The 23,997-nt window shown below is 46.9% G+C and overlaps 2 protein-coding genes across 2 annotated transcripts; both read right to left on the bottom strand.

Moving 5' to 3' along the window:
- Positions 1-796: 796 nt before the first annotated feature.
- On the bottom strand, positions 797-7,869 carry LOC306795695 (sodium- and chloride-dependent GABA transporter 2-like; the record flags this gene model as incomplete). The annotated part of the gene is made up of 14 exons (XM_079294284.1): positions 7,737-7,869; positions 6,556-6,690; positions 6,257-6,397; positions 6,078-6,165; positions 5,843-5,975; positions 5,513-5,647; positions 4,582-4,685; positions 4,284-4,408; positions 4,068-4,180; positions 3,212-3,349; positions 2,137-2,239; positions 1,886-1,986; positions 1,210-1,380; positions 797-946 (listed from the first exon to the last, which is right to left on the bottom strand). Exons 1-14 carry the CDS (start codon positions 7,852-7,854, stop codon positions 797-799), a joined length of 1,755 nt encoding a protein of 584 aa, XP_079150410.1. The 5' UTR covers positions 7,855-7,869.
- A 1,948-nt stretch (positions 7,870-9,817) lies between these two features.
- kdm5a (lysine demethylase 5A) lies at positions 9,818-23,668 on the bottom strand. The gene is made up of 30 exons (XM_079294238.1): positions 23,243-23,668; positions 22,584-23,050; positions 21,744-21,821; positions 21,224-21,346; positions 20,899-21,069; positions 20,447-20,626; positions 20,109-20,187; positions 19,928-20,019; positions 19,661-19,819; positions 19,431-19,550; positions 19,117-19,275; positions 18,667-18,848; positions 18,396-18,558; positions 18,166-18,285; positions 17,862-18,056; positions 17,462-17,643; positions 17,194-17,318; positions 16,947-17,097; positions 16,651-16,771; positions 16,314-16,490; positions 16,036-16,214; positions 15,819-15,957; positions 15,464-15,643; positions 14,805-15,365; positions 14,541-14,699; positions 13,978-14,106; positions 13,747-13,894; positions 13,328-13,548; positions 12,635-13,111; positions 9,818-10,858 (listed from the first exon to the last, which is right to left on the bottom strand). The coding sequence occupies exons 2-30, from the start codon at positions 22,728-22,730 to the stop codon at positions 10,523-10,525; spliced, it is 5,253 nt and encodes a 1,750-aa protein (XP_079150364.1). The 5' UTR covers positions 22,731-23,050; positions 23,243-23,668; the 3' UTR covers positions 9,818-10,522.
- Between the last annotated feature and the right edge of the window lie 329 nt (positions 23,669-23,997).

Genomic DNA, 23,997 nt, shown 5'->3' with positions numbered 1-23,997 from the left:
TATTATACGTTTTACTGACATATCCTTTCATTACACAGCCCATTCATGTGAAACGCAACATTTCATTTTAATTCTTGTAAATACAAAAGGGAAACTATGCCCCAATCATTTATGATAATAAAAATATATGATACAAATATGGCTAAGTAGCCACAAAGCAATGTCAGATATACAAGGACACATATCTTACATGTAGCGGGAACAAATGGTGACCCTGTTCCATCACTGGTTTTCTTCGTGTTACATTGACACAAACTTTATCCTTATTATAAACTTTTGGGGGAACCTGTGTGTCTGTCTCTACAATTGCCACCTTTGATTGAGACGAAAACGTCATCATCAACCTCCATTCTAAAATTGTAACACTTTAACAAGGCCGTACATTTCAGCTGACTTTGAATCAGTTGATTTAAATCATCCGTGAAATGCAGAGTTGAATATATGCCAATGTATTCATAGACTTCAGTTTGAGTAGAGTTAAGAACTTTTGTCCCTGGAAAAAAAAGTGCCTTTGTCCTTTTAAAACTCAAATAAATTACTTTTTAATTTATTTATCTTTATCCTTTTTTCTCTACATTACTGCCATCCCTGAAATGTACAGGCACTGCCAAACCCCACACACTGTATGCCTGTTATCTCCTGAGGCCTCCATATCTGTTATCATTTAAAATCGCTGATGTGACACTTCATGGTGATCTTTCCCTGCAGTGATCTTTGGAATGGAGGTGAGGGTGCAGCAAGTCAAGGATGGAACCAAAAACCCACATGTCTTTCCCATACACATCACCATGGGGCCTCATAAGTTGGAGTCTGTCTCTGAGACTGGATAGTAGCCATTTCTAACCATGGCAGCGTCTCCCTCCGGAGCAAAGATGGCCAGTAAGTTCTCCTGCTCCATCTTGGTTTTGGGTAAGGAGTCCGATGGTGTGATGAGCAGCTGGATGCGCTGTAGAAAGGTAAAACCAGTGTGAAGGAGCTCGAGTCTTTTTTGGAAAAAATTCCGAAATGGGATAGGTTCAAGTCAAGTCAAAGTTCAGACGGGGTTAGGGACAAGTTCACAGGCCGTCTGATTTAAGACCAAGACCAAAACTGGCACACAAATCGTTTCATAATTTAAACACATCATCCATGGTTAGCAGGGATGCGATAACATGTATCTGATAACAGCCCCCAGCTAACTGAACAACTTGAAACAGGATCAAATGTTACCTCTCTGAATGTCCCTTGGGTGGTGCTGATCTTGTACACCATCCAAAGTGGAATGCAGACCACGGAGGCGAGAGCGAGCAGCCAGCCAATGACATAACCCCACCAAGGGTACACATACTCGTTGTTGTACTTTAGAGGGGTGTATTTGATGAGAGAGAAGGCAAAAGTACCCTGGAGAGACAATTAGACATGCATGACTATTGACGAAGAAGGAAGAACTGATTTGTTTTCATGTCTAGAAGGGGAGAGCAGAGGAGAGGAGAGGAGAGGACAGGAGAGGAGAGGAGAGGAGATGAGAGGAGAGGAGAGGAGAGGAGAGGAGAGGAGAGGAGAGCAGAGGACAGGAGAGGACAGGAGAGGAGAGGAGAGGAGAGGAGAGCAGAGGAGAGGAGAGGAGAGGAGGGTAGATCAGAGGAGAGGAGAGGAGAGGAGAGGAGAGGAGAGGAGAGGAGAGGAGAGGAGAGGAGAGGAGAGGAGAGGAGAGGAGAGCAGAGGACAGGAGAGGAGAGGAGAGGAGAGGAGAGGAGAGGAGAGGAGAGGAGAGAGCAGAGCAGAGGAGAGGAGAGGAGAGGAGAGGAGAGGAGAGGAGAGGAGAGGAGAGGAGGCCTCAGTTGCTGTCCGCCTTTGTCATTTTTGGAAAGCCTTGATACTACTTAATTAGTTTGTTGATACTCACAATGCACGTGGCCGGGGTGAGGAACAACCAACAGTACTTGAAGTAACATCCTGGACGGTAGCCAATCATGTCCTCAATGTTATCGTAAAAGCGGTCTGCACCTGGAAAAACACAGTAAAGATATTTCTATCGATGTTGACAGTAATCAGGACAATTTATTCCACAGCATGTACACCGGAAAACACTCATGAGACACGTTTTTCCATTTTCACCAGTAAAAGACAGCCGTTTATGTTTTGAGGACAGCTTACCATAGACCCATGCAATGCAGACGGTTTCAAAGATGGACATGAAGAGAAGACACATGCCACTGGCTGCATAGTAATCAAAGAGCTGGAAAACATACATGCCGCCCTACAAAGATAGAGATATGAAGCACTGAGTCAAAGTTATATCTGGAAAACGTCCATGCTACAAATTCATTTAAATTCAAGACACAATGGAAATGACTTAAACACCAGAATAAAAGTTGAATTAATGCTATTCATATGAACACATCTACCTTAAGCCAGAAATATAAACAGGAAATAAACTGAAATCAGATGAAATTGCTTGTGTGACCATTCTGGAAAGATCTTGGACTCATTATTTCCAGCAATATTTTTATATTTTTTTGTTGACTTGCAGGTGTTTTTTTTCTTGGAATGTCTGTGTTGTCTTAATTGTTGCGCATTGTCAGTACAGACGTACTGGACACACTTGGTGAGACAACGCGACATGATGGTGTCAGGGAATCAATCAAAGCACTGAGCAATACATTTTGTTTCTGTACAAAAATGCATATCAGCCTCCAGACAAATCTACTCTCCTGCTGTTGATATTGAAAGATCGACACGTTTGCGATTTGAAACACCGAAGCCCAAAAACTGGAGACTTCTGACATGCTTGAGACTTACCTGAGACTCGTTGCACCAAACCTGTGACTTGCTTGTACTTACAAAATGATGACCTGTGTCATCAGGTGTCTGCAGAGGTGTATTTTTGAATATCAATGGTTATTTGTAGAAAGTGTAATTTAATGTATAGGTGGTTACACCTCTGCAGAACATTCATGTTTCCAGCTGTGCAGCGGTGAAACCATGTCAACTAGGTTGAGACTATGTAAGAGCGGTTTTCAGCAGAACAAGGCACCCTGTGCTGGTTTACCCCTAAACAACCATCAGGTGATATGATGAGGGAAAACACCTTAAGCATTGCATTGTTACATTTAAAAGAATATTGTTAACTTTACTGAATAATTAGGACTTAAACATGTCAGTAAAAAAGCATCTTGATGCCTGCAGATGTTTGCCCGTGTGCATGGATGTCTGTGTGTGACCCCCCTACCTCCATCAGCATGATGAGGCCCATGAAGAAGGAGACGAAGACCACAGCTAACAGGAAGAGCTCCCTGCGGTTTTTACGTCTGAACACGGCGGGGTACATGTCGACTATCGCCGTCACGAGACTCTCGACACACACAAACTGATGGGAAGGAGGGGGGGGGAGAGGTGTGAGGGGACGAGGGGGAGAGAGGTGTGAGCACTGATCAATAAATGAAACCTTTTTTTGTTTGTCAGCTATGATGAAGGGAAGACTTACTTCCTGGCTCAGTTAACAGCACGTGACATTTAAATCTCCGAGCAAACAGTGGTGGAGGAAGTATTTAGATCCTTTACTGAAGTAAAACTACTAATACGACACTGAAAATACGATACAAGTACTGCATTGTTATTTAAGTAAAAGTATATCAGTACAATCAGGACCATGTACTCATTAAAAGTCAAAGTACCACATTCAGAAAAATGTTATCATAAATACTTTATTGATCCCCAGTGGGAAATTGGTATGTTACAGTTGCTCTTATATATAAGCTCAAGGAAATGTAAAATATAGAAAGACATTGAAATGTTATTATGTATTATACACAGTGTAAATAGTGAATACAAATGCTGAGAGGTGGGATCTATTAAGTGTGTTAAATATAAATGCAAGAACAGTATAAATAGGAAAAAGAATATTTCTTAAAATGTAAAAATCGATTGAATCAAATTTAATCCAAATAATTAAAATAATTAAAAAGAAATGCCGCACTCTAAAATATGTGTTGTTTCTCAAGACAAAGTAAATTCACACCGTATTTCCTCAATAATCAGTGTCATTGTAAAAAGCAAGAAGTGTTAATTAACTTGGAGGTACGTACCTGACTGTCAAGCCCCAGAAAGACGATCATGATGAAGAAGAGGGCGGCCCACAGGGAAGAGAAAGGCATCATGCTCACAGCGCGGGGGTAAGCTATGAAGGCCAGGCCAGGACCTACAGGAGGATTCATGAACAGATTATTTTCCTACTCTATTGCTATTCCTTTTTTTTTTCTTCCTCGGAGCGTTTTTGAACGCAACGGGAGGAAAAGCCTCACCAGATTCTGCCACTTCTGAGATGTGAACATTCTGATCATAGGACATGAAACCCAGGATGGAGAAGATCGCAAAGCCCGCCACAAAGCTGGTGGCGCTGTTCAGAACGCACAACGCAATGCAATCCCTGCAACAGACAGCACATGTTCCAGGAGATTCATTTCAGCATCGTGAAGCTTCAGATCAACACAGCTGATCACATAAATCACACCTGATGATGATTTTTTGGTTCAAAATGAGAAATGAGGAAGGAATTCCTGTTCATTTGAGCGTGTATGCGTATACATTATATTTACCTACCTGTAGCAGTTATTGTTGTATTTGTTGTAGCTTCCCAGAGCAGTCAGCGACCCTAAGCAGATGGCGTAGGAGAAGAAGATCTGGGTGCCAGCATCCATCCACACCTTACACAAGAGGCAAAATACATTACATTACTTAGGTCGACGTACAAACACGTGCGTTCCACGTGTGGTTAGATAATCCAGAGGAATTCACGTGCTGGCGTGTTGCCGTTCATAATCATTGACTCATGTAGTTGCACAAATGTCACACGTCTGGTATTGGTCTGGTTTGTCTCGACATTGATTCAGGACCCAAGCTTCCACAAATACAGAGAGTGCACGATCTGTAACAAATAGACAAGTAAAGACTCGTCCCTCATCAGGAACAAAAAAAACGACTGTAAAATAGCAAAGGGAATGAAGAACCACAAACCGTCAGGAGATCGAGAGAGAGGGAAATGGCAGGTTGAATTATTAGTTTTGTGTGTTTACTCGACTTTGTTTGGTTCAGTTTTGTGGCAAACTAGCGTGCGACTAAACAGGAATAAGACGACACAATACAAGCAGAATGAAAAGAGACACGCAAATTATTTTGGGGACTCTGCAAAAATCTTCCGATTGCCGTCGAGCACAGAGCCAGTTTAAGCCTGGTTCGCTGACTGGGCCTCAGTCCTGGTAGAGCTGGTGTTTACACTCCTAGTGGTGTCCTGACCCTGCATTCAAGCCCTGCCGTGCCTGCCTCTTTCATGGAGAGCAGATGGACCCAGCAGAAACTAGGCTCCCTAGCAGAGAACCATGGGATACCTGCACGTGGTGCGCCCCTCGCCCACAGGGATCACCACGTCTTCTGAAGGCCCTCTTCGGGAATTAGTAGTTTGTTGTAATGGTGGTGAATGTGGATCTGCATTTCGGCTTTTGTTTGTAAGCTGTCTGTGTGGCATCGTTGGTACCTGTGGGTCTGCCAGGCGTCCCAGGTCTGGATAAAGGTAGAACTGGATGCCGATCGCAGCACCAGGCAGGGTGAGGCCTCTGATCAACAGCACGATCAGCATCATATAGGGGAAGGTTGCGGTGAAGTAGACCACCTATACAGACACACACATACGACGTTGATAAGTATGCGAACAAATAAAGAAACATCCATCCATCCGGGGTGGCGGGACGGGGGGGCTGGAAACGCTAAATAGAAGAATAAATACCAGATGTCATCCTTAAAGTGTCCCGAGAGCCGTCTCTGGCCAAATCAATAAATCGATAAAAAGGGTCACCAGGTCACCCACCTTTCCTGTGGATTTCACCCCCTTCCAGATACAGAAGTAGCACATGACCCAGGCGATGAACAGACACAGGGCCAGGTCCCAGTTCATTGCGCCCATGTGGTCGATGCCCGGGGAAATCCTCAGCACTCTTTTCCTGCAGAGACAAGGAAAGAAGCGCTGAGTCGACGCATCGCTGTCGCTTTCACAACAGTGCGGTATCAACCAAGAGGAGGCGAGGCGCTCTGAAAAAACTCACTCCCAGAACTCGATGACGGGAGAGGTGGCATTTGGGTTGGTTGTTTGTTCGATTGAGGTGTTTCTCCTATGTAACCCCACACAGTTTTCTTGCGGGGGGGGGAAGAGCAAAATGTCATTCTTAAACGTATCAAAAACATTGGTGGAGCTCCTCGTGTATTTTAAAGTGCTCTTTGTTACCTGTGTTCCAGGTGTTGTTGCAGTGCGACCAGGCCAGGTCCCAGGAGAAGGAGTAGGACAGGTAGAAAATGCCCCAGGCAAGAACAACGATGTAGTAGAAGTTCAACAGAGTCACGATCACCTGGGTGCCATAGCCAAGACCTGCAGAATAATCAATACAAATATTCAGTAACATGTATTCTAACATACATTTTAAATATCAGAATGATTCCATTTTTTCCAGGTTTTAGCATCATGGCTTCATAACATTTGCTAAAGTGTGTGTATGCTTTGCCAGGATCCCTGTGTGTCCAACCTACCTTCAAACAACGGACTGATTTTCCTCCAGCAGGTAATGCCTCCCTCGCTGGTGTACTGGCCCAGGGCCACCTCCAAGAAGAAGACGGGGACGCCGCAGGTGAACAGGAAGATCAAGTAGGGGATGAAGAACGCACCTGAGTGCAGAAAAAGAGCAAAGGATTCAGGGTTAACGTAAACCCAGGGCCTTCTTGTACTGCAACAAAATGTGGACCCAAATCCAGACTGCAGCTCCAAAAGTCAGTTTGCTCGAATCAGGACAAATGGTCCAAAAAGCCCATGTTGAGTCCCGAGTGTCCTGCAGAAAAATGCTAATCTTAAGGAAACTGTACAAGATACAAGATTACATCATGATGACCCCTCTCTTTCATTCTTGGATTTGCTATTACTCATTACATATTACCTACATGATTGGTTTTCCTGTACCTGATGAACAGATCACCGGATTAACCTGGTTTGAACGGACCGAAAGTACAAAATTAAACCGTGTAACCTTTAAGAACCGCACAAGCTCAAGCCTAGATGATATAGTATTTCATGTCCAAGAGTTAATGATGTTCCCAACTATATGAAAGAATACATGCCTGAACAAACTGAAGCTGTATTATGACTCTTAATAAGACCAAGCATTAAAAAAAAGGCACGGAGCACAGCAAGAGGACATGGAGAAACGTTCTTTAATTGGCATTTTGTGGCGACGTCCTGTCGGGCCGCCGAGGATGTTTGGCGTGCTCAGATTTCCGCCTCTCTGCGGGGACAGCTGCTGCGAGCACGGAGCAACAACAGCTGCCCGACCCCGCTCGGGCCCTGAACCCTGACCCTGTCGCCCCATGGAGGGATGAAGAGGGGCGTCGCATTAAGCACCTACACAAGCATGGCCGATGGGGTCTGAGGTGGTTCAGTGTGAGACCTTGAATATATATGTTTTTACGTCTTTCACCTGAGCTCGAGTGAGTCGAAGGTTCGATTTTGATTGACAGATTCTGAAAAGGGTCCTCGGGTGTTTTGCATACTCTCAATTTCACGTCAGCTATCTTGAATCGTCCACAAATTTAGTGCATGTAAAAAAAATAACTGCATGGTTGACAGTAAAAGTGCACTGAAGCAAGATTATTATTTCAGCATGAGCCTGAGATAAAGTATGTAAGCTCCATTTGCACACCTCCTTCCTCCGTCCACTCACCTCCTCCATTCTTGTAGCAGAGGTACGGGAAGCGCCACACGTTGCCCAGGCCGATGATGGAGCCGGCGACGGACAAAATAAACTCCATCTTGTTGGCCCACTGGCCCCGCTCCTCCATCTTCTCCTCCGAGGGGGGCGTCTGGTCCTTGGCTTGGCTGGCGCCATTTGGGGCGCACGCTTTGGCAGCGTCACCTACAGAACAGACGAGAGAGGAAGAAGAGGATTGCAGCAGGTTGTAGAGCCCGGTCGGTGTCGATTGGTTTCCCTCTACTCAGTAACGCTCGAGATGTCCCAAAGCAAGGCACCAAAGACACCAAACAGCTCCAGATGCAGTGGAATAGTGTACTTTTACGATATATAAGATCTGTATGTGCAATTGGATAGATGTGAAGCATGTCATTGAAGAAAAGGAGCAGGCATGCTCTGCTTTTTAGCTCAAGAGATTTATAGCAATGCAATTCTTCCATAACTGAACGAACAAAATAATTTACCAATCTCAATTGAGCTGAAAATCTCCAGATAGTCAATTTGTAAAATGCATTGACAGCTTACCCTTCATTGCAGTGTCACTTGATCTCCTGTGTGTGGCTCTAGTCTCAGGGCTGAAGCGGTCTCTGGAGGTTTATCAGTCAATGCTCAGGTTTTAGGAATTTAACCGCACTGGAGTGAGGGGCGGGGGGTTGTAATGCTAAACTGAGGCCAGCCCTCTTTCTTTCTTCCCTCCTTTGCCCTGGTCTGCCCCTTACAGAGCAAAGTACATCACCTGTCGTGACTCCATGCTTAAAATAAGGTGCACCACAGGATGACACCGGAGCAGGCTGTACAGTGTCGATGTCCGCTGCAGTGGACCACTTTCTGCTGCAGAAGCTGTATTATTTAACAACAACAAAAATGAATCATTCATTTAAATAATCATTCCATACATTTCCTGTCTGCAACACAGTTCATCCCAATTTCATGTGCGAGGTTAAGGTGCTCCCAGTTGAATTAGAAATCAATTAATTATAAATTAAAGTATTTTAAGAAAAGGAGCTCATGTTTGAGTCTGGCAAAAATGTATATCTGTATGCCGTACAGTATTGCTCCCTGGCTGATGGATGAAGGGAGGAGGGAAGCCATGAACGGGGGGAAAGAAACAAATCACAGAAACTAGAATACGATATCACGTGACGATTGCAAAAAGGCTTTTGTGACCGTTGAGAAACCACAGTCTCAAGTCTGACATTCCACTCACAGGCAGAGTGAAAACAACAAACAGCGGGCGATGGGGATGTGGTGGCACCAGATGACAGAGCAGACGTTATGCAATCAATTATGTACCATTACCGGTCGTGTCGTTGATGCCTCGCAGCGCCAACTCTCCCAGTCAGCACGGTGGCAGAGGTGAGCGAAGCAGCTTCGGGTCAGTTCGCACCGGATTTGACTCGGCTGAGTTAGAAGTGACAGCAAATTGTTGCTTCCCCCCCCACACACACCTAGAAAATCAGGGTACCATTGTGAAAAACTGAGGATTGCAAAATGAAAAATCTGAAAATAAATAGACCCCAAAATACCCCCCCCCCCTTCCCAAAACAAAACCCCCCAAAAAGATGAATTTGTTTTGCACAAAATGCACATTTGACACTGCTTATAACTGAGGGGACAAAGAACTGCAACACGAAAGAAAAGCACATTCTTTCAGGAAATCGTTACGCCAGAGCTCAACACACGTCTCCTCTAATTGAGCCTAACGAGTAACACAGGAAATGTGAAGATGAACTTACAACTTGAAACCAACCTCTCAATGGCACGGCCATAAATCACCGTGGAGCCCTCAGAATTTGACCCAGCAATCGTCCTGACACTTCAGCCAGAGACACGAGAGCTCGACTTCTTGCTCGTCTTAAATCTTGACCGATACGTCCGGAACATTGTACGTTTGATTTGTTTTCACGATGTGTTGTCCTGCCCTCTCTCCCTTTCTTTTCCAAGACTAAAATAAGAATACATATGACATTCGACAATATGTTCAGAAAGAAGAAAAACAACACACTGATCACAAACCATAAATTAACACAAAGAAAAAAAACATCACAATCATCAATCATTTGACTAGGAATAGTTTATTAAAGGTGAGAAAACAAAACAAAAAAAGCCACAATCCATTTGCTTAATTGCTTAAAAGTATGTACATTATAAATAATTCCACTACATTACAACCATTTGTGTTTTTCCTAGTCTGGAGTCCTACATATTGAGATGTTACTGACTGAAGGGCCACACAGAGGGGGGAGCGGTTCAGGGCGTCCAGTAAAACACGACCGGGGACACATTTAGTTTATTTGCCCGTTTGCACTGAATACAACAGCTGGAGTAAGTGGGTGTTTGACTGGAATTAAGTGCACCAATGGCGCGTTATTGTTCAGGGGAAGACCAGGAAGTAGCTGGTGGACGCTTCTAGACTTCAAACTGTCGTGGGAGGACTAAGTCTTGCGTGTGTGCCAACAACCTTTTCAACAGATCTCGGTGCTTGGAGAGAGAGAACATTTGCTGAAGCCACACGGTGACTGCAGGACTCTCCTCTTTGAGTTCCAGATGCAAGTTCTCTTCTTTCTTGTGCTCTATAATCAAGGTGGTCGCAGAAACACCTCGGTTTTGTCCCTCCTCCGTTCAGATTCATTCACAAAGGGCAATTGTTTTACGGGTTGAGAGGCTGAAACACTAGCACTAGGTCTTGTGTTATGCTCATTGTGTGAGGTACAGTTTTGAAACTCAGTCCTAGGCTGTTTTTGTTTTTTTTGTAAGTGCTAACTGCCCTGCTGAGTCTCTTGCTGCTGATGTGAGGCTGCTGGGTTTAGATGAGAGGCGGCGGCGACGTGAGACCACGTCGCCACGACGGACGGCGACGGCAGACTCTGCACGCTGCACATGGACGTGGACAGCACCACGACGCTCTCCTCCTCCTCTTCCTCCTCCTCCTCCGCCGCCACCTCCTCCACGGTCATCCCTCCGCCTGCGCCGGTGGCCTTCCCGGAGCAGTCCACGCAGATGTAGTCCTCGTTCTCGGCCATTTCGCACGACACGCCCACGCACACCTGGTGGAACCACTTGTCGCAGCCGCCGTCGCACTGCACCCAGTCCACCTGGGGAACGCACGGGCAGACACGTGAGGGACACGTGAGGGAAACATACCAACAAAAAGAAAACACGTGGCTGTGGACAGCCACGTGTTTTCAATGTTTTCAATGTAATGTTTAACAGCATGTGTTAAAGATACAAGTCAGTCAGTGTTTGTATTTGATCTAATGTACTGAAAAACAGAGCTGAAACATAACTGGCAAAACACCGATGATCTGTAAATGGTCTTGTGTTTTACACACCACTAAGGCCCGTCAGCCAATTTAAACACATTGGGCCTCTTGTGCACAATCCATATATATATATATATATATATATATATATATATATATATATATATATATATATATATATATATATATATACACATACATACATATATTATCCTTTTTCATCTCCTCCTCTGACTGGTATCGATTTAATAAAGCCACTACTAAATAAGTGGACCTCATTTAAATAAAAGAGTCACATACTTTTTGATTGCGAGATGGAAACGGATGAGGAAATACTCAATCTCCATCTCGACACACAAACGTTAATCATCCCACCTTCGGATGTAGTCGACCGAGTTAAGAGCGGTGCCATCCTAATTTCATCTCCCAAACTCCACCCACTGAGCTGCGAGCCCCCTGGTTCCTCGGCTCCTGATTGGCTGCCCTGTCGGACACACCAGGGTTGGCGACTGGCCACTGGTTAACCCGGCGGACAGTCTCGGTCGGTCGAGGCCGTCTCCGAAAAGAGGACCACGTCAGTGTGTCCTGTTAATACGTTATGTGTAACTATTTTAAGATGTTCCAGTGCTGTTATCAGCTGTTGATATTCAATAAAGTTCCATGATGCTCATTTTTGTGAAGCGTTTGTTATTAACTCAGCAAACAAACGGGTCGCCAACTTCCTGCGGTGAAAGTGTCGAACCAGAATTTACCGCCTCGTTACTGCGGAGGGTCAAGAATGGTCTCACTGACGAGGCGAACATCACGGTCCTCCAACAGCGTCGCAGAGTTGGAGGCGAGCTACATGTTAACACGGCTTCAAGTCCTAATTTCATTCATTCAGTCAGTCTGCTTTTGACGGGAGAAGTTTGTACGAAATCTGAAGAAATTCTGTCAAGCCGGTTCTGAGACGTCGCGTTGACGAGAATGGCACAGACTGAGGGACAACCCGAAAACGTAACACTGCGGAGGCATAAAAAAATAAGATATTCACAGCTTTCAATCACAGCAGAAGGGAGTACCAAAAAATATTGGACCTGTGAAAATAGAGCAAACTTGTGAAGAAAAAACTAACTACAAAATAGGACGTTTGGAGACATCACCGTGCGCTTTGGAAAACTGTGATCGGCTTTTCTCCTTTCTGACCTTTTTAAAAGAAGATAATTGGGAGGATTCCACAACCATTGATAGAATACTTAGTTACAGCAGTTCTGGACTCAACAGGACCTCGCTGAGTAGACCATTTTACATTGTGACAGTTATCACCCAGATTTAGTCCGTATTAGTAAATACATAGATTTCGATGAATACTCAAAAACAAAAAATTGAAACATTGAGAACTTTGAGTTTTAAAACGGCGCGCAGTCACATGGTGCCCTTTGACCTCTGTTAATTGCTAAACTGTAGCTATCACTCATCTACGATTGTGCCTCTTTCACTGCAACGTGTTGTCAACACAATCTCAAGTACTGACACTCAGACTTATATTTGTGGGGAAGAAGACATTTCTATGTCAAATCCCCAACGTTTTAGTCGGAGTATTTCTCAAAAGCAGTGAAAAACGCTCACCTTGTCTTTGCAGGGTCGCTGGCAGTTCTTGGCTGCGCACACGGCGTTCTCGTCGTTGGAGTCCTCGGCCCCGGACCAGTCATACTTGGAGGGAATGTCGAGAATCTTCTTCTCCTTCCTCTTCTCCACCCCTTCCCTGACGGACTCTGCCTTGGCCGCAGCCTTCTCCTTTCTCTTCCTCTCCTTCTCCTCCTTGACTAACCGTTTGGCCAGCTGCTTCATCTCCCGGTTCTTGTCGAGGTTGAGCTTCAGTTTCTTCTTCTTGGGTTTGCCCCCGAGGCCCAGTTCCAGACCGACCCTTTTCAGCTCTTTGGACTTGGCTGGTCTTATCTCGCCCATCGCTGAAACTCCACCGGCGGCGGCGGCGGCAGCCATCAGCATGTGGTGGTGCTCGGCTCTTTCCAGCTTCCGTTTCCTCTTCTTCTCCGAATCTTTAAGCTTGAGCTTCAGAGGCTTCTCCATCAGAGAGTCGTCAGGCTGCAGGAAAGGAAGGAAAGACGAAATGAGACAGCCATTTCTAATTCTGTACTTTTTTAGACCTAAATCGACCTGCATCCAATCTCAAAACTCCTCATCACAACCAACCAGAGCTATTGATCCAAACCCAAACCCGATGTTTAGTCGCTACGCAGCATTCGCCGTGGGGCCCAGGTGTGCCACCAGGTTGCATACAGTAATGGGTGACCTCCCTACCTCCATGACTTGCAGGAACCTCTCCTCGGAGGGGGGATGCGTGGCCTGCAGGATCCTCCAGATGTGCTGGGTCTCATCCAGGGACACCTCCAGCAGATCTCCCAGCATCATCAGCTCCTCCAGCTGGGCCTTAGCCTGCGGGGACAGCTCCAGCACCGGCGGCTCCAGGCTGCGAGGTACCAGAGGGGTCTTCCTGGGCTGCTTTCTGGGCGTGCCCATGTCTGAAATGTAAAATATTGTGAGTGTGACATGATGAAGGCCGGCATTTGCTACTAAATCAGAGACACAAACAAAACTGGAGTCTCTGAGAGGAGAGTAATTAGATGTGTATTACAAAAGCTGAATTGTTTGTGCAAGAACAGGGGATCATGGGTAGACAGACTTAAAGCAACACAGGTGATCCTAGTCAGTGGCCTCACTTTGCACACAGGACTTGGAGGCTGAGGAGTAGGCGTGTTCGGCGCAGAAGGAAGGCGTGATGACCGGCCACATGTGACTGACCACCTCCTCGGACTTAACAGGAATCTCCTCGTCGCAGAACAGGTAGGGCTTCACCTCGCCTGGGTCCTGCAACAAAACAGACAGCAACAGTCTAAAAGAAATCCTGCTCGCTTACAGGCGGCTTGGACAACATCACTTGCCTCACATACCTTCATGTCGTAGCCGTAAGTCTCCCGTATGTCCTCGTCCGAGTCGGTCTCCTCGTCGTCGTAGTCCACGGACTGGCGGGGTGATGCGGCTCTGCTGAAACCTGACTGCTGGAAGGTCTGGATGTGGCCCTGAGGAAGAACAGAAACGTACACACACACACACACACACACACACACACACACACACACACACACACACACACACACACACACACACACACACACACACACACACACACACACACACACACACACACACACACAATCAATGTCTCTTCTGTTTTGTTTTATTTGATGACGTACTTAGCCACAAATGTGGACCACCTGTCGTCTGTAACTCCCTGCATTTATTCACATTTGAGAGCCGGTCTTGTGGTCGACTTCATGTTTACACATTAGTGCCCTCTTCTGGTGCATTCTAGTTTTACATACAAAGCCCCAGTGGAAACCACAAGAATTACAGTCCACACTTCAAAACAACATTCCTAGAGTCTCACTGATGCGCTGGTTTAGAACAGAAATGAGAACAATGTCAAAGCATTTAAGATGGAAAAGAAAAGTACCTGCAAGTCCGGGTTGGCGGCAGCCTTCTGCAGCTCTGCATTGATGATCTTCTCAGTTTTCTCCCTCGCCGCCTGCTCCACCATGCGCTGACTCAGCACAGACAGCTTTGCCAGGGCCGAGGACAGCTCCTCCGTGGCCAGAGATTGACGCGCTCGGTCCTGGAGGGACAGTAAGACCGGTGTGAGGATGGCCATTTAGTATCAAAAGTAAACCCCGGAAATTCAGTGATCGACACAGAGCAGTACTAATCAGTAATTCCATACCTGCCAGCTCATTGCCCTCTCTGTCAAACACTGCAGGGCTTCTCCTTCCGGAAGACGCAACGGCAGTTTCTGCAGCGAAACCAGCAGCGACAGGATGGTCTCTAACCTCGGCCTCCGAGACCGCTGACACAGCGGACACAGGAATTTGGAGTCTTTGCTGTTGCTCTGCCAACCCACGCCCGCCTTCTTCTGGGTTCCCGTCTTAGGCAGGGGCACGCACGCTCCGTGGAACCAGTCCTTGCAAAGCTCGCACTGCAACATGAAGCCGCTCGCCGTCTTTCGACACAGGCAGAACTTGACCTCCTCGATGCGGTCGGCCATGGCCATCTTGGCCAAATTGGAAGCGCGGAGAGAGTGGATGGCCTCCACTTCTTTCTGCTCTTTGCCCTTGAAGGCTGCCACGACGGTGGAAGGTGCCCGCACCTCTTCGAGGCTCTCGTCCAGGTCGCTCAGGGCGTCGGGGTCAAAGCCTCCCCTCTCCTTCTCCATGAGCTCCTTGACGCGTTTCCTCTTGCTCTTGCTGTTGCCGTAGACGCCGATGTCCACGCGAGGGCTGAGGACCTAAAAGACGAGGCGCACAGGACAGCAACAAAAATATGAATACGTTTTTATTCCGCCCACAGTAGATAAGGCACACTTGTTTCCCCCTGGTGGCCCACCTGGAGCAGTGTGTACGTGGAGTTCTTCTTGAGGAAGGTGCGACCGGTCCTCTCCCTCCAGGCTCGTGCTGCGGCCACCTGAGACTCCACCTGGACCAGCGGATCGAGCCGGACGGGGATGGAGCGACCCCTGGCCAGCAGGCTCTCCAGCTGCTCCAGGTAAGCGTAGCTGCTGCCACTCTGTGTGAGGTGGAAACATGGCAGGAGAGAGGTTAGAGACATTTCAGCTGACGCCCGTATTCAGAGCAGCGAGACACACGTTGAGTCTCAATCAAAGATCCTAAAAAGGGGACACACGGCTTTAGATATGGATTAGAAAGGCTCCTAAATGACGTAGCGTACACATAGACGGTACCTGAATGGCTTCCACCTTAGATGTCCACTCCTTGGCCTTCAGCAGGGCTTCTCTGAGGGCCAAGATATTGGGCAGGTATGCTGGAATGTTCCTAGCTTCCAGCACAATGCTCTCCAAAGTCACCATGCTGTGTCGAGGCCTGGGGTTATCGGAGGACAGATCAGTTAGGCAAGTGCAAACACCGTGTCCGTGTGCATTTGCATGTGTGAAACCTTACCTGGCCTGCAGGCAGGCGCGGGCCTTGTCCTCCCATCTCTCGGAGACAGTGAGGATCTCCTGCAGCTCGGCCATGGCCTTCTCTACGGCGTGGTGGGGAGCCAGGCCCACCCCAGAGTCTATCAACCTCTTCATCAGCTCCAGGGTGACGCGGTGAGGCTCGGCCAGGGTGACGCGGACCTATGAAGTGAAGAGGACAGCGGCGTGTTTACACGAGGCCACAGATTACAACAACTAGGTCAAACCGCACAAGATCCGAAGGGGGTCGCGATAGCCCACCTCGTCAAGCCAGCGGGCCTGCTGGAGCTCCTGTTTCAGTCGGGGCAGCTCTGGCAGCTCTACATCCAGGCCACTGCCCAGGTCCAACAGCGCCTGCAGCTTGGAGGAATCGGGCATCTCGTCTGACAGTGCCACCTGGGCTCGCTCGTGGAAGTCCTCCACATTCTCCAGTAACTCCTGGAGACACGAGAGGTGACAGACACATTGTGACGAAAGGAAAAGAAGGTCGTTTTAGCAGTTAATCAACAGTATTGATGGTGAAATAAGGGCATTCATAGGAGTTAGGAGGGAAAAGAGGGAATAAGGAAGCCGGCACATAGGTATTGAGGGGACTCGCCTTGACTTGTCTGGCCTGGCTGATGATGCAGGGCAGCCTGTAGAGCTGATCCACAAAGGCCTTGAGCTCATCCACTGTCAGTTTGGTACGGTTACGACTGCTCTCGGACCGTAGACGGGTGCTGCAGACGTACATGGAAAAACATTGACGGTTTAGTTCACCTTTGAACCTGAGCAGATACGGTATAGATTTGCAAATGGGTAAAAAAAACAAAAATGTCCGTTCATGCTGGGTTATCAGTAAATTGCCTTTCTGTTGGATGACATGAAGGCCCCTGTGTATCCATGTCCACTGACCTGTGCCGTTGTTTGCGGCTGAGCAGCAGCTGAGCTACAGAGGAGCATGTCTCCGCCTCTTTGACCATCTCCCTCAGGCGTCGGAACAAAGCTTTCTCAGGATACTTCCTGTCCTCCGCGTCCTCCAGCAAAACCTTGAGCTCAATAAGATCTATGAGACACACGGGAAGAAGAAAAATAAATCACACAGTGGCACAAAGAGATGTGCAACATGTGCATATCTTGTGGCGGTATTTAAGTTTGAAACCTTTCTTGTTTTTCTGGTCGGCAGCCAAGGCCTCCGTGACCCTCTTTGCCCAGGTGTCATAAGACTGAGCCCGTGTCTTGACCCCGTACAGCATGGACGGAAACTCCTCCAGATCGTAGCGATACCTGAAATATATCATGCACACATGTACTTGGGAACGTGGTGTATGTTCGAGGCCAAAACAAATTGGACTCCTCGACAGTGTGCTGCTCGTGTACATGTCGTTGGAAATCGTTTGTACCGTACCAAAACCCAAAAGATCTCTTACCGAAGACACTTGTTGCCGAGGGGGCAGTCACAGAGATCTGCTGCATGGTTGAGGCAGACCAGTCGGTCGGGGCTGCAGGAGCAGGTCAGTGCAGACAGGAAACAGGTCGTCTTGCACTTGTGACACTGGCGCTCATCGTCGGGTAAAAGCTCAAAGACCTCCTGCTCCGACGACAGTACCCCCTGTAGATGAGGAGAGCGCGGATGAAGCCAACTCTAAACATAATGTGACGATACAAAACTTGCCGTTTTAAGGGGACGTAGAAAAGGCGCTAGTCCAGGCTATTAACAGCTATATTACAGGTCAGGCACAGGTTCAAAGCCAGATAACTGCCAATCACCCAGAACGTCTACAGGCTTAAATTGAGCAACAAAAAAAACAAACAGACGAAGACATTTACCTTTTCTTGGACAGCCTGTCTGAGTTTTGTCTCCTCTTCCATCATTTCTCCCATTTCCTTGAAGACGGCCGCAGCCAGCTCCACGTCAAGACTCTCTGGATCAGCGGCCATCTTGCACAGCAGCTCCTCGTGGGAGAAGACACAGTAGCGGCGGAGGCGGCGGTAATGGGCCACACTCTGACGACCCATCGGTAACTAAGGAAGGGAATGTGTGAAAGATGAATATGCACATTCAACATAAAAATCGCTTCAATGCATCTATTTTTTTAAATAAAAATGGAAGAAGTATTTGCTGTTCCCTCACCCAGTCAGCGGTGCAGAAGTTCACGGCCTCGGCGAAGTTGTAGCCCTGGTTGAAGCCGCTGTGATAGGCCCTGGGGAAGGTCACCACAAACTCCCCCGCGCACTGATTGGTCCTGTACACCTGAGGGAGGACAGATGCACATATGTGTCACTAACAACCAACATGAACCCCAACGACCAACATCTAAACCAGATCCAACCCCACAAAACATCACGGCTCAGACTACATACTGGGACACCGTGCTCCATGAGGACATTGGGATTCATGATGGTGACCAGCTGATGGAGGAGGTCAGGCTGGGAGTCAAACAGCTCTGGAGCCAACTTCTTCATCACGGCCTCCAGCTTCTCTGCTGCCGAGGCCGGCACTCCGTACCAAGTCTTCGGCTCACCCCTGGAGAACAGAGGAAATGCATTAACATTAAAGATATTTCTCTAATGCTCTTTTCCAAAGAGACACACAAGTGGAGCAGAATAAGGTTAGCGGTCAGAATTGTCTCACCAGTGCAGGAAGTTGATGGAGTAACTCCAGTGGTCCTCGATGTGCCAGCAGAATGAGGAGAAACACATGCCCACATAGAGCCAGGGCACCTTCATACCCGAGATGTCCACATTGATGTGGGTGAGCACCGACTGCTCCAGCACTGGCATGTTATTCAGGTTCCAGCCTGAGTTGGCATACTCCTAACAGGAGAAGAAACAAAGTGCTTTCTTTCACTTCAGGGCAGATGTCATGGTTTCACTTAATGTAACATGAAGTAAAAAAAAAAAGAGAAAAAAGCTTTAAGGGGATCTGTGAGATGGAAGTCTGATGAATAAATGACCCAGGCAATGCCTTTAGGACCCTGGGGAATCCCCATCAAAAAAGTACTTTGCTGGTTATTAACCTCTGATAGAAAGTTTAAGAACACTTGGACGAGTTTATGGAAATATAAAGTAACGATCTTCTCACCTCCTCATCTCCCAGGAGCCTTCTTTTACCGTCCCTGACAGGAAAGCCGCTGCCCACTTCCTTGGAGCTGATGTCAGCGCCGTACTCCACGATGACATCCTCCTCGATGCTGCTGACCAGGCGCCAGAACTCCTTCTCCACCAACTCCGTGGGGACCATCTGGAGGAACAAGGGCGGAAATAATGAAAACCCCTGCTGTGAGCAATAACATTCAACCTCTAATTATTAACGCAGAACATGTGACAGCCAGGCGACAGAAGGACAGCGACGTAACGGCACACATACTCTGAGCTCGCCGAGTGGATTTTACATACGTGAACGGGCATGTTGAAGTAGTCAGACTTGAAGTGGTCGGCCATTTCTCCGAAGCTCTGCAGACTGTACTCCCTCACTGCCTGCTCGAAGCCAAATGCCTCCCTGGGTTTACTGCACTCCTGTGAGGGAAGATTCATTATAATAGAAATTAACATCGTGTGCGTTATGCATATACGAGGGTTGAATGTGTAATTCATTTTTGATTGGCCAGACAGCTCTCACGCCTCACCTCAGCAACACACTTAGGGCAGCGCCAGTCCCCCTTGGGAACGTCCTGTAGCGGCGGGATGAGGCAGAAGGTGTGGTAGCTGTCGTCACAGCCATCGCACAGCAGGAGCCGGTCCTCCTCATCGCCCCGGCCGCACACCAGGCAAAGGTAGAGGTCGATCTGGGGGGGGGGGGGGAAATCGCCACAGAACGTACAGGGGTAGTCACGCCCAGAAGTTCCTCACAGATATAATAAACATCAACCACCAGGAAATGAACTGCCACTCACAAAGTTGACCTCCAGGGTCTCCTTGCGTGGTCTCATTTTAATGGCAAAGGCCTGGGCTTTGAGGTGACGCTGCTTCTTGTTGAATCCGTCATCTAAAAAGGGGGAAAGCGGCGGCGTGACGATAGAAACACTCGGCGTCAGCCGTGTGTAAAAACACAAGTCAACCAAAAATGATACTTACCAGCTGATACAATCTCCAAGCCAACCATCTTGGGATTTGTGCCGAAGATCTTTAGGCCTTTTGGCTCCTTGTTTTCCCTCTGGAGAAACACAACAGCAGACGGTGAAACAAAGTGATCGTGCTAAAAGACCAAATGTTAAGATGGCCTCTGGGGAGCAAGCCTGCACAGCTGAGAAAGTTCAACGGACTGAATGTTAAACGAATAAATAACACTCTATGTAAATGATATCTAACCAAGAATGTTATTACAAATAACTAACAGCGTATTACACTTTTGAGATCAGTTTGGCAAAACGTTTATGTGGTGTGTGTGTATATATATATATATCCCCGTTTACCTCAGACTTAAGGCGCCTGGAGCGTCTCTCAGGCAGAAGCCGCTCTTTAGTCTGCATCCCATCGCCCTCGCCATCTTTTTCCTCCTCCTCATCTAGTTCATCTTCCTCCTCTGCGTCCTCACCGACTCCCTCATCCACCTCTTCTTCATCGTCTCCTTCCTCGTATAGCCGCTGGATGCCCTGGTTGGAGAAAGGAGCGGAGTGAAAACAAGTTGGGTTTTCGAAAGCATTTTTTTTTAAATCGGTCCTTGGAAGGTTTTAGTATGACTGTGACATTACGTGTGTGATTTGGTTTGGCGGGTTTGGTTAATATGCCAAAGTATAAAACAATTCTAGACTGAATATTCAGAGGGACACTGAGCCCAAAAAAAAAGTGCTCAATAAAAATAAAACGACGGAATATAATCCCCCACAAAGTCTGTGTTAGCTTCTGTTAAATGAGCAGCACTCACAGTCAGCGTGGCCCCAGACTGGAAGAGTTCATATGGGTAGAGGATCCTCTCATAGTGGGAGCGCAGCAGTGAGCCGGTGCCTTTCCCCGCTGGGAAGCCCATCCTGCTGGCCACCTTGGACCACCTCTTCTCCTTACACGCAGTCTCAAAACCGCCCTCTGAGGACACGATCTGAAAACACACAGGTGTCCAGGTGAGCATTTTTACTGACGTTAAGGACAAAAGCAACACTTAGATTGACAGCAAAGTGCAAAACCAAAAGTTAAAAGACACAGGAAATGGGCTAAAAAAAGAAGAAAAGGAAAAGAAATTGATCTAATTTTACCTTGCTGAGCTGATAGAGGTCCAGCACTTTTCTCTCCACATGAGGAAATCGGGTCTTGGATCCCTGCAGCTCCCAGAACTTTGCAATTTGATCCAGAAAGTTGAGCTTAACCCGAGTGAGGGCCTGGACAGACAGGAGAGAGAGAGCACAGAGGACTCTAAATGCAGCCCAATGTTCTGCTCTCACGAACACTGAACACCTCGGGCACAATGACATTTGAATGGCTGCACACGGATACACGACCATACCGTGAAAACCTGTCCTGCTGCTCTTGCACTACACTCTTCATATGTTAAATAACATAAAAAAGGAATACAAGGCTTGAAAAAAACTCACACATCTCAACAGGTGCAAGACAGAAGACACTGTAGGTGGAGTCTGCGTAGTTCTTTCCAAGGTGTACGTAGCATGTGTTCAAATAATACCAAACACATGTCGTTCTGAATGTTATTCATGAAGCAGGCTGGGCGACATTCCTTCACTCAAGTATTATTGTGATGCAACTTCTGAGCAAACTCACCTCAAGCTCATTCAGTCTTTGTACTCGAGGAGTGAAGTGGAAGTTGCGTACATCACAGGCAAAGGGAGGCTGCCAGTCCTGACAGACAAGAAAATCAGAGAACTCATCCTCAATCAATGAGGAAACGATGCAACAACACTGCAACTTGGAACAAAGTGTTTTTTAAAGAAAGTTAACATGAGCAGAGCCTAATACGTTCTAACTATTCATTACACAGTCATCACAGTCAAAGTGCAGTTTTCAGCCTGTTTTTACAGGAACACATCTGCATAAATAATGACCACTTAAAGCTATTATTTTCTATGTGTAATTACGTCTGTCCTGAAAGAGTATCGGTGCTTTGCTGGCCACATAAGACACACCGTAAGATTTAAAAAAGGTCCTAAAAAATGTAAATGCATCGAATGATTGCTAGTGATTAGATATAACTACAGTATAAATGTTGGTTTACATTGTGAAAGGAGCCACGGGCCCGCATGTAGCCCAATGTCGCATCTTCGCAGCGAACGATAACAATCACTGTGCTGTAACTTAAGCTAGCGATGAAGAAAACAACAACAAAGGAATTGTGACCGAAAACTGTTTAATCTATTTCGCCTGTACACAACTTTTCTGGATAATACAGAAAACAACAAAGTTTACCGAAGTACCAAATGTGTGCTGTTGAGTGCAAAATAAATTAATCCGTATTTGACCTCTAATGGGAACTATTAACGTCGTTGCCTATCGCACAATCCACGCAGGCCCTGGTGAACCAGCTCTATCTACGCAGGAGCACTACAGGCAAACCATCGAAGACTTTGGTTCCATGTTTGTTTCAAAAATAAGATGAGACTTTACCTCGGGGGGTCGGATCTTGCAGATGCCCGTTTTCTCCGCAATGGGTCGGATCTTGTTGATGTATCCTAAAGGATCCGAGAAATCCTCCCAACTCGGCTCAAAAACCGGGCATTCTGGAGGGGGGACGAACTCAGCAAATGCCGACATGTTGGTGTGGTGCCAGTGAAACACACTTTTTTAAAAAAATTGTTTTTGATAAAAATGCACCGAGTTGAGCTCAACAGTCCATGATTATTTCCAATAATTTTCGTCTTGGGGAACTTCCTCCGTGTCCATCATGATCCTTCAAATATCTCGAATAACTATTCACTTCAATGACATGGCATCCCAGTCGCGAGTCAAAATCTGGTTCGAAGGTGATTGCACAAATACAACAGGGCTGCAAATGATCAATGTCTTGCCATCATCCGTAAACAGCGGGCCGGGGACAAGCCAGGCCAGGGTTGTCTTCACCACCACTCCCCTACCTGTGACGGAGGGCAGGGTTAGTCAGAAACGCCATCGTTCCGCAAACGACAACTCTACAAAATCAGGACTTGGGCCAGGTGCGATCACAGGATTCTCAAATAAGCATTGGAAACAAAAACACCCCGGCTCTGTCGTTAGAATGCTGGCTACGATATTACGTTACGCAAACTAGCATTGCTACGTCTGTGTACCTGTGTAATACATGGTTTCTTCGTGATGATGCATTCCCAACAAAGTTATCCACGGTTGGATTAGTCCCGTGGTTAGCTGGTAGTGTTTATTAGCTAACGTAATCACACTCGCTCTCCGGGCTTAACGTCCACTTCTTTGAGCATCTGGTAGCTTGAACCAGTCGAGCTGGACCACAACAAGGAGGAGTCTAAGTAGCCAGCGTACATTGTTTACTGATGCCTTCTGTCCGTGCGACAACCCTCATTCATAGAAGCCTTTGAGGCAATGAAAAACTAGCATACAGCTAGCTAATTTGGCTAAAATCAGCGTAGCTGCCGCTGCTTATTGCGCAGCTAACATTGACGTCAGCTGAGAAAGTCCGCTGGGCAGGACAGTCTGCCATGGCTTTAGTAGGTTAATCGGAATCACAGAGAAAAAAGGCTATAATCCTTTTGCTTTGTTCTGCCGGGTGTGTCTTTCCGTATAATATAACGTCGTCTATGGGTGTTGTATCCGCATTAGCCAACGTGCTAACTACAGGTAGCAAGGTTGGATAGCTATTATGGTGCCTTCAACAACACTCTGAAACGTTTTACTACTTCCGAGTTCGCAGGTTGAATAAAAGGCAGTGTAAACAATGGCATTCTGTTTATAATCAAGGACACACGTGGTCGCATTACTTGTTACAAGCTTACATGGTACGGCTACTATCTAGATAGCAGACATTTAGCAACTGTTTACCTTTAAAAATATGTTGACAGCCCTTTGTACCACT

Source organism: Melanostigma gelatinosum (assembly GCF_949748355.1).
Source record: "Melanostigma gelatinosum genome assembly, chromosome: 22".
Classification (NCBI taxonomy): domain Eukaryota; kingdom Metazoa; phylum Chordata; class Actinopteri; order Perciformes; family Zoarcidae; genus Melanostigma; species Melanostigma gelatinosum.
This window is presented reverse-complemented; position numbering and strand designations above follow the sequence as displayed.

What these genes read in the sequence shown, in the direction of transcription:
- kdm5a (XM_079294238.1), bottom strand. Translation starts at nt 22,730, where the DNA reads ATGTCGGCATTTGCTGAGTTCGTCCCCCCTCCAGAATGCCCGGTTTTT. An exon ending in AAAGACTGAATGAGCTTGAG is followed by an intron (nt 21,347 to 21,743) that starts GTGAGTTTGCTC and finishes CTGTCTGTCCAG; the next exon opens with GCCCTCACTCGGGTTAAGCT. An exon ending in CGCGCCTGCCTGCAGGCCAG is followed by an intron (nt 15,958 to 16,035) that starts GTAAGGTTTCAC and finishes CGATAACCCCAG; the next exon opens with GCCTCGACACAGCATGGTGA.